Source organism: Eretmochelys imbricata, chromosome 4 (genome assembly GCF_965152235.1).
Source record: "Eretmochelys imbricata isolate rEreImb1 chromosome 4, rEreImb1.hap1, whole genome shotgun sequence".
In the NCBI taxonomy this organism is placed as follows: domain Eukaryota; kingdom Metazoa; phylum Chordata; order Testudines; family Cheloniidae; genus Eretmochelys; species Eretmochelys imbricata.
In genome coordinates this window covers 63,580,881-63,594,954 of record NC_135575.1, presented here as the reverse complement: position 1 = coordinate 63,594,954, position 14,074 = coordinate 63,580,881, and the positions used below count along the sequence as shown (strand labels likewise).

At 41.5% G+C, this 14,074-nt stretch overlaps 1 protein-coding gene across 1 annotated transcript; it reads left to right on the top strand.

The window, feature by feature from the left end:
- Positions 1-2,255: 2,255 nt before the first annotated feature.
- Positions 2,256-10,879, top strand: FGA (fibrinogen alpha chain). The gene is made up of 6 exons (XM_077814466.1): positions 2,256-2,306; positions 3,623-3,751; positions 5,258-5,441; positions 6,576-6,721; positions 8,669-9,788; positions 10,170-10,879. Exons 1-6 carry the CDS (start codon positions 2,256-2,258, stop codon positions 10,877-10,879), a joined length of 2,340 nt encoding a protein of 779 aa, XP_077670592.1.
- The last annotated feature ends 3,195 nt before the right edge of the window (positions 10,880-14,074 follow it).

The window sequence follows — 14,074 nt, the reverse complement described above, 5'->3', positions numbered from 1 at the left end:
CCTCAGCAAGTTTGCGGATGACACTAAACTGGGAGGAGAGGTAGATACTCTAGAGGGTAGGGATAGGATACAGAGAGCCCTAGACAAATTAGAAGATTGGGCCAAAAGAAATCTGATGAGGTTCAACAAGGACAAGTGCAGAGTCCTGCACTTAGGATGGAAGAATCCATGCACCGCTACAGACTAGGGACCAAATGGTTAGGCAGCAGTTCTTCAGAAAAGGACCTAGGGGTTACAGTGGACGAGAAGCTGGATATGAGTCAACAGTGTGCCTTTGTTGCCATGAAGGCCAGTGGCATTTTGGGATGTATAAGTGTTGGATCATATTAAAGAAGTTCTGTATTAAAATCACTAATGAGTTTGATTCCCCATAGTTTAAATTCCAGGGTATTACTAATTAAGAGGTCTCTTGGGTTTTGGTACTGTTTCTCTCCCTCTATGTGTGAAACTTGCAAGCTGCTAATTGTGTTAGTACATTCTAAGACAGAGTCTGTTCTCAAAGCAATTCACAGAGAGAGAGAGACTCAAAGCAATACTCTAACAACAGAAACAGCACCCAGAGACTCCCCGCCCTTTTGTTGTATTAACAATTGTGATTAAAATAGAGATAGAGGCTGTATGTGGATGGATGCTGGATGTGGATAATAACTGAATGATCAGGGAGGTGCCAGCCTAAGAATCCAGTGTCCATCGGCTGAAGAAGGCGTCAAGTGGAAATAACCAGAGGACCCCCCCCCCACCCCCAGAGGGCAGACTGGAATCCACCCAACAGCCTCAAGAATGGGAGAACCAAAGAACAAGATAACATCTTGGAGCCGTCAGGAATGTGCCATCTGCTGATTGATTCAGCAACAGCATGATGAAGCAATTCCCATAGACTGGCATAGGAAGAAATTCCTATAAAAATGGACTCTAGAAAGTGAGAGCTTTGGGGTCTGATTCTGCAAACCAACTTCCAGGAGCATCAGATGAGCATCTGACAAGGCCCTGCTCCATCTTCATGTCCAGGCCACCTGGTCAGTGGCTTGGCATGAGCAACTCTAAAGCTGGTAACTATGATAACAACCTTGCAGAACCTGTGTGTATGTGTGTATGAATGAATGTGTGAATAAATATGAAATTGAATGGAATGTTATAGCTATAGCTAACTGCTTACTATGTTTCTTTCTGTATTCACAATAAATGTGGTATTTTGCCTTTTTCCCTTTAATAAGATCCTGCTGGGTTTTATTTTATTGGTATAACATAAGTAGGGGCATTGCCAGCAGATTGAGGGACGTGATCGTTCCCCTCTATTCGACATTGGTAAGGCCTCATCTGAAGTACTGTGTCCAGTTTTGGGCCCCACACTACAAGAAGGATGTGGAAAAATTGGAAAACGTCCAGTGGAGGGTAACAAAAATGATCAGGGGACTGGAACACATGACTTATGAGGAGAGGCTGAGGGAACTGGGATTATTTAGTCGCAGAAGAGAAAAATGAGGGGGGATTTGATAGCTGCTTTCAACTACCTGAAAGGGGGTTCCAAAGAGGATGGATCTAGACTGTTCTCAGTGGTAGCAGATGACAGAACGAGGAGTAATGGTCTCAAGTTGCAGTGGGGGAGATTTAGGTTGGATATTAGGAAAAACTTTTTCACTAGGAGGGTGGTGAAACACTGGAATGCGTTACCTAGGGTTGTGGTGGAATCTCCTTCCTTAGAAGTTTTTAAGGTCAGGCTTGACAAAGCCCTGGCTGGGATGATTTAGTTGGGGATTGGTCCTGCTTTGAGCAGGGGGTTGGACTAGATGATCTCCTGAGGTCCCTTCCAACCCTGATATTCTATGATTCTAAGATTCTATGCAATTAGGGACAAATTTATGATTTTATGATTGCTTAATTATGCTATTTAAATACCAGATTTGCAGCATGAATATCTTCCAGTGGTTAAGTATTGTTGGCTATTTTACATACACCTTATTCCAAAATTTAGTTACCAGAAACTAAGCTGTAGACAATTTCTTTCCTGGAATATGGGTTCTACACCTCCCTGCCCCCTGCCCCCAGGCTGGCATTGCACAAATTTATCTAGAGCAAACAAACTCAGGAGCTTGTGCAAGAGGCCTCAGGTATAACCAACTGGGGGCGTGCTGCATGCAACTCTTCAAACAGAAGAGAGCATAATGATTAATCTAAGCAGTTCAGGAAGGTTTAAAATGAAGCAAAAAGCAAGTGGAAGGTATCCTTTCTGTCAGACTCCTCCTCAGCCACTGAAGATGATACTGCTGAGGATCTTGTGCACATGGCTGTGCCTCAGCGTCGTCTGGGTATGTTTTCACTTTATTTGACTCTTTTGATATTTTGGCTTTCTCTTTTGCAAAAAGGGCATTTTATTGAATGAATATTCAGGTAACAAACTAAAACAAATGCTCTTTGGTTATGACATAGCTTGAAAAAGACACAGACACACATGCACACAAACCTACCCTAACCACTTCATTACTGGCCTTTCCCTCTTGAGTCTCTTCTGCATTTTACTGCCGATCTGGTTCCTCAAGAAACCCTGGAGATGAGTTGCCGTTAGTGGGATTCTCTGGGTATAGATGAGACAGAATTTGGTCCCATCTTTGCTGTAGTACATAGGCACAGAATAAGAACATTGCCATTGATTTCAGAGGCAGCATTATCAGGCTGAAGAGGAGCTAAGGAGTAATATCTTTTTCAATAAGAAGAGTGGTAGCCTTAACTCCCAGCTATGCTAATTTAACCCTGTTGTTGGCTATTTTAAGATTCCGCCTATAATACTCTGGTAAATTCTTATATACACATTTCCTTATTATTCTTTTTGAAAGAAATGAAGAAGTCAGAGTGTGCGGGGGTGATCTGATCGAACAGAAAGGGTCAATTTGAAGCTATTACAATCTATCATGTATTTGTGTGTAAAGTCAATTTTTAAAAGCCCATGGAACATATTTAGGAACTTATTTTTTTTTTCTCATTAGATTAAAGATATGCATGAGCCAGATCCTCAGCTGGTGTAAATCAGCAGTAGTCTGTTGATTCCAACAACTTTACCCCAATTAACACTAGCTGAGGAGCTGGCTCTGGAAGCTAAGATCTTCCTCATCTCTGAGTTAATTTTCATTCTACTTTGATAATTTTTAATGTGGTCAAAGGAGCCCAGTGACACCTAGTACCTCCCAAAGACATCTGTACCGTCCGTTAGAGAAATAGAAATATTGCTGTGAGCACTTCCCTGAACAAAGATTAGTATGCATATTCAAAAATCCTTATGACATTTTGATTTAGAATTAGTTGGTGAACAAGGACTTTTTCCTCTTTCAGGATTAAACAAAATCTTGGTATGTTTATTTCCACCCTCAAACACTGTATTATTATTATTTTCCTGTGCTTTTAAAGCTATGCCTTCCATTAAAGAGTTATAAACTTGTAGTTAACATACGATTTTGACCCCTTCTAATTAAAAACCACCAGAAATAATAAAGAGAGCTCACCACATAGCTTTTCTATGCCCAGTTGTAGTCTGAAGTGTAGACTCAGTGACTTCAGTTTTATTACTTCATTGTACTGCCGTCTGTGAAACTAATCTCATGTTTGCTTTTTCCCCTGGTCTGTATGGCAGGCAACAAATGAAGAAAGCACATTTTTGAAGGAGGGAGGAGGTGTGCGTGGCCCTAGGGTGATGGAGCATGGAAGCCAATCTGAGTGCAAAGAGGAAAAGAGCTGGCCTTTCTGTGCAGATGATGACTGGGTAAGAAAAGAGGAGGGAAGCAGAAAGCTCAGCTAATCACTGCTACTCAAATGGACCTTAGGTGCACTACACTTCCTTGGTGCCATGAACTTTTTCTAAAGATATCTTAGATCCGACATGGTATATCTGTAATGCATCAGTTGTCACAGCTATTTTACCTGATTTTCAGGGAAAACTGCTTCATGGGTCTGCAAAGTACTTGTAAGAGCGTCAGAGTTGTGTTCATAGTTACAGTCCCACCACCACGCCACTAGAATCCACTATATCACCAATAGTTCATTCATTATTGTATCTTCAGAGCACCAGGATCCAGGCTCAGTGAGTGCTTCAGGGCTACCCTTTGCCATGTGCCAAGGGAATAGTGGCACAGAGCCTCCCACTTCCAAGAATTTTGCGTGGAGAGAGGGAAAAGGAGAAAAACAGATAGAGCAGGGAGGGTGAGAAGATTACAGAGAAATTAAAAATGAGCCAGTGAAAGAGAGGGAGAAAGGAAAGGAAAAAAGAAATTGAAGTAAGTTTAGAGAAAGACAGAATCAGAAAAGTGCCTTAAAGAGAAAGAACAGATAAGAGTGGGAAATTTTCAGGAGTATTGATACCCAAAGACTAAAGGGGAGGAATATTTACTGGCAGGAAAGAAACATGGAAAGGAAGAACAAAAACAAGTTACTTTATAGAAAATCTGATGGCAAAATGTTCAGTAAAATATACACACTGTTTGATTGACTGGATGTGTGTTTGTATAAGCACTCAGTCATAAGGGGTCAGGTCCTACACCATCTGATGTCAATGGGAGTTTTGCCATTAACACCAATAAGAGCATGAGCATCATGTATAGTCATTGTTTCTTTGAAAATAGTAATTTGCACTCCTCTGAGTCCTCTCAATCTTAATCCTCCTCTGGACACTTGCCATTTGTACTTTGACGTGTTTCCAAATCTCCTTGGATTTGTAGGAACATTTCGCTTTCCTTAGGCAAACTTCTCTTATAGAGGGGCAAATTCTGCCACTTTTCCCCAGCTTGAATAATGAATTTAACCTCACAGCACCTCTGGGTTTTTTTTTTTTTTGGTCATTATCCCCATTTTACAGATGGGGAACTGAGACTGAAGGCCTGATTACCCACTCCATCACAGCAATTTTACACTGGTTGAACGCCAGTGATTTTGATGGAATTATACCATTGTAAACCTGATGTAACAGGATGAAGAATCAGCCCCACACTAATTTTTCCAAGGTCACAGAGGAAATCTGTAGCAAAGCTAGGGCCTGAAAGTAGGCCTTTTGAGTCCCTGTCCAGAGTCTTAACCACAAGACCATTCCTCATCTACTGAAAATAATTGAACTAATAGTGTAATGAGTAGACTATGTAAGATAAATGAGGGAATGAGGCAGAATCTGGCCCTGAGCTCATTAGTGGGTTTCCAGGCTTGTACAAAACTTGGTAGTCATAATATTAAAGAAATGTGTATCATTAAGATATTTATCTTTCATTTTTGCTCATTTTAGGGTAGCAAATGTCCTTCAGGCTGCAGGATGCAAGGGTTGATTGATGAAACTGATAAAGATTTTCATCACAGAATACAAAGAATTAGGAACCTGTTGTTAGATAACGAAAACAAGTACAAACAATCTAACGTGTTAACTGTGGAAACAATTAACTTTCTGAAAGGAAATCTGGCCAGTGCCCAGGGTAAGTAGCAACATGCACTGTTTTAAAATATACACCAGTGTTATTTTAACTTCTGCTAACAGCAGCCAGTTGAAAGCAGGTTTACTTTGTCCTTCTTATAAGATCACCATGACTTAACAATATTGGGCCTGACTCTTCCCTGGATTGCACCAGTTTTATGTTAGTGTAACTACATAGAAATGGAATAATACATCTTAAGGACCTATACTTTATGCCTTTCCTGCAGTTAATGAGATTTTTGGGTGTGCGAGAAATGCAGGATCAGGCCCTAAATCTATATCAGAAAGAAATATTTCAAAAGCAGGCCTGAGGGGAGAGATAGCAGCTGTTGGCTATGGCAGGTGCAGAATTAGAACTACAGTAGTATTCTACAGTAATGATCTTCAAACACAGCAATTTACATGGGGCTGAATCCTGTAATCCCTTTGAAAGAGAAACTCTCTTTGATTTTTTAATGTTCCTTTACCATAGTTTTGAGACTATTGCTGCATCCCTGTAGAAGAGAATGCTTAATTATTTTTGAAAACATGGATGTTTCCTTTTCAGAATTATACTTTTTGAAAACATGGATGTTTCCTTTTCAGAATTATACTTTTGCAAGAAAAATATTTGTGCAAAAACAAGATATATTTGCATCTTGTATCTAATTTCACATATCTAAAATCTTCATGATTATAGTCCGTTTGTTTCAACCACATAAATTCCATGTTTATTGCAATATTTTCTTTTTAAAAAACGGTAATTCTGTCCTTAAAAAGGAATCAAAATGTGCTTGTTTTCTTTCCAGCATAGCTGGACTAATGTTTCCAAAACACACTAGGTTCCTTTCCTGCACTATTTTGCACAACCAATTAATATTTAATTAAAATAAATATACTACAATACTGCTTATTATCAAAAAGGCAGATCAAACATAATAATGACACACTTAGCTAAAATAAAATCTTGTGCTAATTTCTACCTATCCAATATTATGATATATATATATATATTTAAAATCCTAAATGGATCTTTTTCCATGTTAATTTGGATCCTTGTAAATGTATTGCTGATTTTTTTTTTTTTTTGTATCTGCTATTCTTGTGGGAGAAAGAAATCTCCCATGCAGCTGACAAGGACATTTTTCTGTTCCAGAGAGTGACAGTAAATATGGGCAAGTTTCAGAAGATCTGAGAAGGAGACTTGTGACATTAAAGCAGAAAGTTCTTGTCCAAGTAAACAGGATTAAATCACTGCAAAACAGTATCCGAGATCAGGTTGTAGAGATGAAGCGCTTGGAGGTAGGTGACTGTCACATAACTTCTGTTATTTCCAAAGCACAACTACAAAAAACAGGAACTATCAGTCCTGACATCCAGAGAAATTCTGCAGCTGAAAAGAAAATGGACCAATAATCTCACAAGTTCTGTCTTCAAACCAAGCTTTGCCTATATGAGACAGATGTCCCCTCAGACTCTGACAGGCTTGGTTTCTGCTGAGTGAGGCTCAGATCCTCCCATGTGAGATTCAGATGCCCCTGTGGCCTCAGCAGGCTTGTTGGCTCCCTCTGAGTTATTGTCTGTGTAGTTGTTCCTCTTGTGTTACTGGGAGAGCTTCTGCCTACTGCCCTCTCTCGGGCAGAAAACAAGAATAGTTAGTGCTGTGTTTCCCTACAACTGGCACTGATTTGCCTCAGTGAGTGATACTTCTCCTTCTCAAGGAGCTGCACTCAGTGACTGATGAAAGACTTGTGAGCAGCTAGGGTAGGAGGGAGCACCTATAAAGGTATCTAATTACTCTTCTGGGCTCTCACAACTGGAGTATAGCCCATCTATATTTGTACTAAGAGCTTTGGCCTTTCGGTGAGCTAGTTGCACTGATGACAACACAAGGTGGCTGTAAGGGAGCAGTAGGATAGGCTAAGGAGCAAAACCAAAATGATGGCCTGCCAAAAAATGTCCTGGATCACGAAGCTGTGCGAGCAACATCATTTTGAACCCTGATCCAGAGGCTAATTCTTCTTTTCATCAGTCCCTCCTTTGAACCAGTTATTCTCACTCACCATTGTACATACCAGTAGAGTTAGGGCCTTACCAAATTCACGGTCCATTTTGGTCAATTTCACAGTCATAGGATTTTTAAAATTGGAAATTTCATGATTTCAGCTATTTAAATCTGAAATGTCACGGTGTTGTAATTGTAGGGGTCCTGACCCAAAAAGGATTTGTGGGGAAGTCGCAAGGTTATTGTAGAGGGGATTGCGGTATTGCTACCGTTACTTCTGGGCTGCTGCTGGTGGCGGCTCTGCCTTCAGAGCTGGGCAGCTGGAAAGCAGCAGCTGCTGGCCGGGATCCCAGCTCTGAAGGCAGAGCCGCTGCCAGCAGCAGCCCAGAAGGAAGGATGGCGTGGTCTGGTATTGCCATCCTTCCTTCTGCACTGCTGCCTGCAGAGCTGGGCCCTCAGTTACCAACTGCTGCTCTCCAGCCGCCCATCTCTGCAGGCAGCAGCACAGAAGTAAGGGGGTGGAATGGTTTGGTATTGCCACCCTTACTTCTGCACTTTTACTGGCACAGCCCAGCCAACAGCCGCTGCTCTCCAGCCACCCAGCTCTGAAGGCAGCGCAGAAGTAAGGGTGGCAATACCACGACCTCCTCTGCAAAACTCTTTTGGGTCAGAACCCCCAATCTGAGAAATGCTGGTCTCCCCATGAAAACTGTATATTATTGGTTAAAAGCACACAAAAGACCAGATTTCATGGTGGAAGACCAGATTTCATGGTCTGTGACGTGTTTTTCATGGCTGTGAATTTGGTAGGGCTCTAAGTATAGGCATGTGATATTTTGACAGGTACTGTAAGTTCCCCTTCTCTACTAAGGGCCCAGTTCTGCCACTCTGCCTTGCTCTAAGTAGAACCTTACTCCAGGAGACTCCTACAGAAATCAGTGGGACCATACTATTCAGTGTGAATAAGAATGGCAAAAATTGGGCCCTTGCAGGGATGATTCTAGGGCTCCAGTACTGCCAATTATAAATGCTGTAACCTTCAGTGGAGCTTTGGTGCTTCAGATTTAGACTGTAATTTGGAGTAGCCCAAGTTCAATTGTAGGCTGGAGCACAGACAGTTGAATGAGAGGCAGTGGGCTCTAGTGTAACCACCAGAGTTCTCACTCTGGTAAAAAGAGAGAGTTGTTTAGAAGAGTCAGGGATCACCATCTAAACAAATGTATTTCTCTCTATCTCTTGTAAAGGTGGACATTGATATTAAGATACGTGCCTGCAAAGGATCCTGTGCTAAAAGTTTCAATTACCAGGTGGACACAGAGAGCTATGAAAACATCCAGAAGCAGCTCACTCAGGCCAGTTCAATCTATCTGCAGTCTGAACTTGAAACTAGTTCCTTGAAGGTGCTGAAAATGAGGCCACTGAAGGACTCTGCTGTTCCTGGGCATTATAAAACTCTGCGCCTGCCAGAAACCCAAGAGCTCAACATTCTTGAGAATATTAAACAGGTTGTGATGACTCTAGAACGGCCAGAAGGAGAGGCACAAGGCTCCTCAGTAGAGATCTCACATGTTTCAGTAGGATCAGGTGTAGGTGGAGGACCACAAGATGGCAAAATAGTGACTTCTGCTCATGAAAAGGAATCTGTTGGTTTGGGAGAAAGACCTAGTTCCTCTGTAATCCACCTTACATGTACCAGAACTATTACCAAAAAAATTATCACTGGTCCTGGTGGCCCTAGAGAAGAGATTGTTGAAACAATGACTTCACCTGATGGTTCTGACTGCTCCCATTTTCAAGATTTAGGGAGGGAAGACGTAGCAGGGCATGGGAGCACCTTGAATGTCAGAGTGACCTCTCAGGGTGAGAGTGGGGACTTGCCTGACTTTGATAGCTTACTCCACAGCTTTGAAAAAAATTTTTCCCCAGGGTTTGGGTCCACTGGTAGCAAATTACATACCACCTACACAAGCTCTAGTGGCACTGACCATGGAACTGGACATTTTAGCAGTGGTGGAACTGCTACTCACACTACAAGTTTTGGAGGGTCGGAGAGTTTCACAGATCTACGGGAGGGGGAAGAGGATGTCTTTGATCATCACTTTGACCCATCTAGATTCCCTTCCAGCAACGTTCAGAGTGGCAGTTCGACTCATTCCAAGACAATAGTGTCCAGCAGCAGTAGCAGCTCCACTAGTTTCAACAAGGGTGGCTCCACTTTTGAAACCAAATCGCTAAAGAGCCGAGCAGTGACTGAGGAGTTAGGTGGGTTGCAACATGATGACAGTGGAGAGGATACCCCAGACTTTCGGGCACGCAGCTTGAGAACAGGAGGAGAGAAGCTTGGGACAAGCTACACTGGGACAGGTATCCATCCACATGACTGAAAATAGATCCTGCGGTAGCAGAGCCAGATTTCAGTCCACAATCAAACTGACACACTGGTTACACTGCAATCCATTTAATTTGATTATACAATACAAGCAATGTGTCTGTTTGTTGCCATTTAGGATAGGTAGAGACAAAATTTTATATCAATAATTGGAAGCTAAATGAATTGCACAGAGAATGTTATCTGCAATTTAAATTGCATGTAAACTCTATTTTTTAATGTTGCATGGCACATTTCCCAGTAGACCAAAATATGGTTAGCAAGTTCCCCTCAACATTATTACTGTTTGGATTTCCATAAGCCTAGGTAAACTTTTACTGATAACTTCTGTCAACCAGATCAACTTTTTTTTTTAGACTGTGATGATATCCGCCAGAAACACACTTCTGGTGCCAAAAATGGCATTTTCAGAATCAAGCCAGCAGGATCCGATAAAGTTTTTTCAGTTTATTGCGACCAAGAGACCACTTTGGGAGGATGGCTTTTGATCCAACAGAGATTGGATGGATCAGTGAATTTTAACCGGACCTGGCAAGACTACAAGAAAGGTTTCGGCAGCATGGATGACAAAGGGAAAGGAGAGTTCTGGCTGGGCAATGAAAATATCCACTTACTGACCCAGAAGGACACTGTCCTTCGAGTCGAATTAGAGGACTGGGCTGGCAATGAAGCTTATGCGGAATATAATATACATGTAGGTTCTGAGTCAGAAGGCTATGTCCTCAGTGTCTCTGCTTATGAGGGGACAGCTGGGGATGCACTGATCATAGGCTCAGTGGAGGAAGGTAGTGAATACACAGCACATGATAACATGAAATTCAGCACCTTTGACAGGGACAGTGACCAATGGGAGGAGAACTGTGCTGAAGTGTATGGAGGGGGATGGTGGTACAACAACTGTCAAGCTGCTAATCTCAATGGCATTTACTACCGAGGAGGCCAGTATGACCCAAGGAACAATGTTCCTTATGAGATTGAAAATGGAGTGGTCTGGATACCATTTAAAGCCTCGGACTATTCTCTCAAAGTTGTTAGAATGAAAATCAGGCCCATAGAAACCCAGTAGCAAACCACAGTAAGACAGGTTATTTTATTTTTGTTTAATATACCTCAAAATACATGGTGTGTCTTTACCCAATCAAACTGAAGGCAACTAGATACATTTATGCTTTTAAAAAAATAAACATTGTTTAATTGCAAAAGTATTTCTTCTGTCTTCTTATTCACAACCAATACAGCTTGCAAAAAAAGTCAAGTTTTATAAATCTTTATAAAGGATAATAAAACTATGATATTATAGTAAGGATAGCTATTACAGGATTTCACGAACCATATATTTCTGATGGGGAAAGTGTTTCTCCGCTGAATTTTGTTAAGTATTTTCACAAATTAAGCAAATACAGACACTTAAGATGATAAAGTCAAATAATGATTATAGCTTGCTGGTCTCTTCTACTCAATTACCGATCATAGAGTCATAGAATCATAGAATATCAGGGTTGGAAGGGACCTCAGGAGGTCATCTAGTCCAACCCCCTGCTCAAAGCAGGACCAATCCCCAACTAAATCATCCCAGCCAGGGCTTTGTCAAGCTTGACCTTAAAAACTTCTAAGGAAGGAGATTCCACCACCTCTCTAGGAAATGCATTCCAGTGTTTCACCACCCTCCTAGTGAAAAAGTTTTTCCTAATATCCAACCTAAATCTCCCCCACTGCAACTTGAGACCATTACTCCTGGTTCTGTCATCTGCTACCACTGAGAACAGTCTAGATCCATCCTCTTTGGAACCCCCTTTCAGGTAGTTGAAAGCAGCTATCAAATCCCCCCTCATTCTTCTCTTCTGCAGACTAAACAATCCCAGTTCCCTCAGCCTCTCCTCATAAGTCATGTGTTCCAGTCCCCTAATCATTTTTGTTACCCTCCACTGGACGTTTTCCAATTTTTCCACATCCTTCTTGTAGTGTGGGGCCCAAAACTGGACACAATACTCCAGACGAGGCCTCACCAATGTCGAATAGAGGGTAACGATCACGTCCCTCGATCTGCTCGCTATGCCCCTACTTATACATCCCAAAATGCCATTGGCCTTCTTGGCAACAACGGCACATTGTTGACTCATATCCAGCTTCTGGTCCACTGTAACCCCTAGGTCCTTTTCTGAAGAACTGCTGCCAAGCCATTCGGTCCCTAGTCTGTAGCGGTGCATGGGATTCTTCCATCCTAAGTGCAGGACTCTGTACTTGTCCTTGTTGAACCTCATCAGATTTCTTTTGGCCCAATCCTCTAATTTGTCTAGGGCCCTCTGTATGCTATCCCTACCCTCCAGCATATCTACCTCTCCTCCTAGTTTAGTGTCATCTGCAAACTTGCTGAAGGTGCAATCCACACCATCCTCCAGATCATTAATGAAGATATTGAACAAAACCGGCCCGAGGACCGACCCTTGGGGCACTCCACTTGATACTGGCTGCCAACTAGACATGAAGCCATTGATCACTACCAGTTGAACCCGACAATCTAGCCAGCTTTCTATCCACCTTATCATCCATTCATCCAGCCCATACTTCTTTAACTTACTGGCAAGAATACTGTGGGAGACCGTGTCAAAAGCTTTGCTGAAGTCAAGGAACAACATGTCCACTGCTTTCCCCTCATCCACAGAGCCAGTTATCTCGTCATAATTACCGATTTTGTAGCAGAAATTAATTCATAAAAAATACACTACTATGCAGTGATTTTTTTCAGGACATAGTTGGAGTTCAACTTGCTGATAATTTGGATGGGGCACGCTAATAGATAGATAGACAGATAGATATATCTAATATATATATAGATATAAATATAATTAATACATATATATAAACATAATTTCTGGGGTCAATAGATCACATTTTAAATCAAGAATTACATTCAATCCACAGAAAAACTCAAATAAAATCAAAAGATGTAATTTGAACAGTGCTTTGCAATAAGCCAGCTGGTTCCCATAATAGTCACATTCCATTCCACATTCTTTTTAAGACGTATTATTTGATTAACTTAATCATTTACCTCAACTACATTGAAGAATTTTTTAAAAGTCACACAAAACTCTTACTGAAATATTCTAAAATGTTCCTTGAAAAGGGACACTTAGGAATGGGAGCTCTCCTTTAACAAGTTAGCAAATGAGTGGGTACCCATGCCCAAAATTATACAATACATCACTTACAATACGAAGTTTTTATTTTTGTAATAGGCTTCCTTTCAGAATGAATTGTTAGATCAACACTGGGCCTTTTCAATGGTAAACCCACAAAATCTAGAGTATCTTCTCATTTCCAACACATAAACATCCTTTACTCACAAGCAGGACATCACATAAGTCACATGAGCAATTTATAAAACCGTTACAATCCTTTACAAACACCCACTGAATTAAAATGCAATTATTGCTCTTGAAAGTCACTGTACTAATAGCACTGTTGGATCCAGTGTTTGCCTGTCAGAAACCCCCAACATAAGAGAAATTCAATTAGAGAGTTGCTTTTGTGGTGAAGTCCCTGGACTGGGACTCCAGGAATGTGGGTTCAATCCCCTGGTTTGCTTCAGATTTCCTGTCTGACCTGTGGCAAATCTAAATGACTTGGCTCAGGTCAAACATGAAATCTGAAGAGTTCTGTCCCTCAGTTTCCCATCTGCAAAGCGTGGATAGTACTGTATTATTTCCTCTCTGTGTGTGTTTTGGCCAGTAGATTTGTGTAGATAACAATTGAACAGTCTCATTCTGTGCCCCTTGATACCAGTCAGCTCTGTGTTTTTGGGGAACCATGGTACAGTATCTAGCCTGTCTGACACATGAAAGATACCCATCACCACCACCAGTCTCTTCTTGAACCAAAACTGATCAGAGAAAGGGCTTGCAGAGAGCAATGAAGGGCAGATAGGAGACACACCTAGAACCCTCCTGACAAGGGTGACAAGATTAAGACATCTCCATTACCATACAGAATGGAAAACAGAGACAACTCCCCTAGCCTCATCTGCGTGAAAGATGGGACAGGGAGACATCTCAATTTACATACAGAATGAAGAACAGAGAACCACACTGAACCTTGGGATCAGAAAAGCAGGGACACACTGCATCATGGGAATCTCTGCTCCAGATATTAATGAACCTATTCCTGAACACACCCAGCTCAGCAATTAACAGACCAATTCTAGTACTAAATACTTGATTGATATCCAAAATACTGAAACAGCCTAGCTGCATTGTGAGCT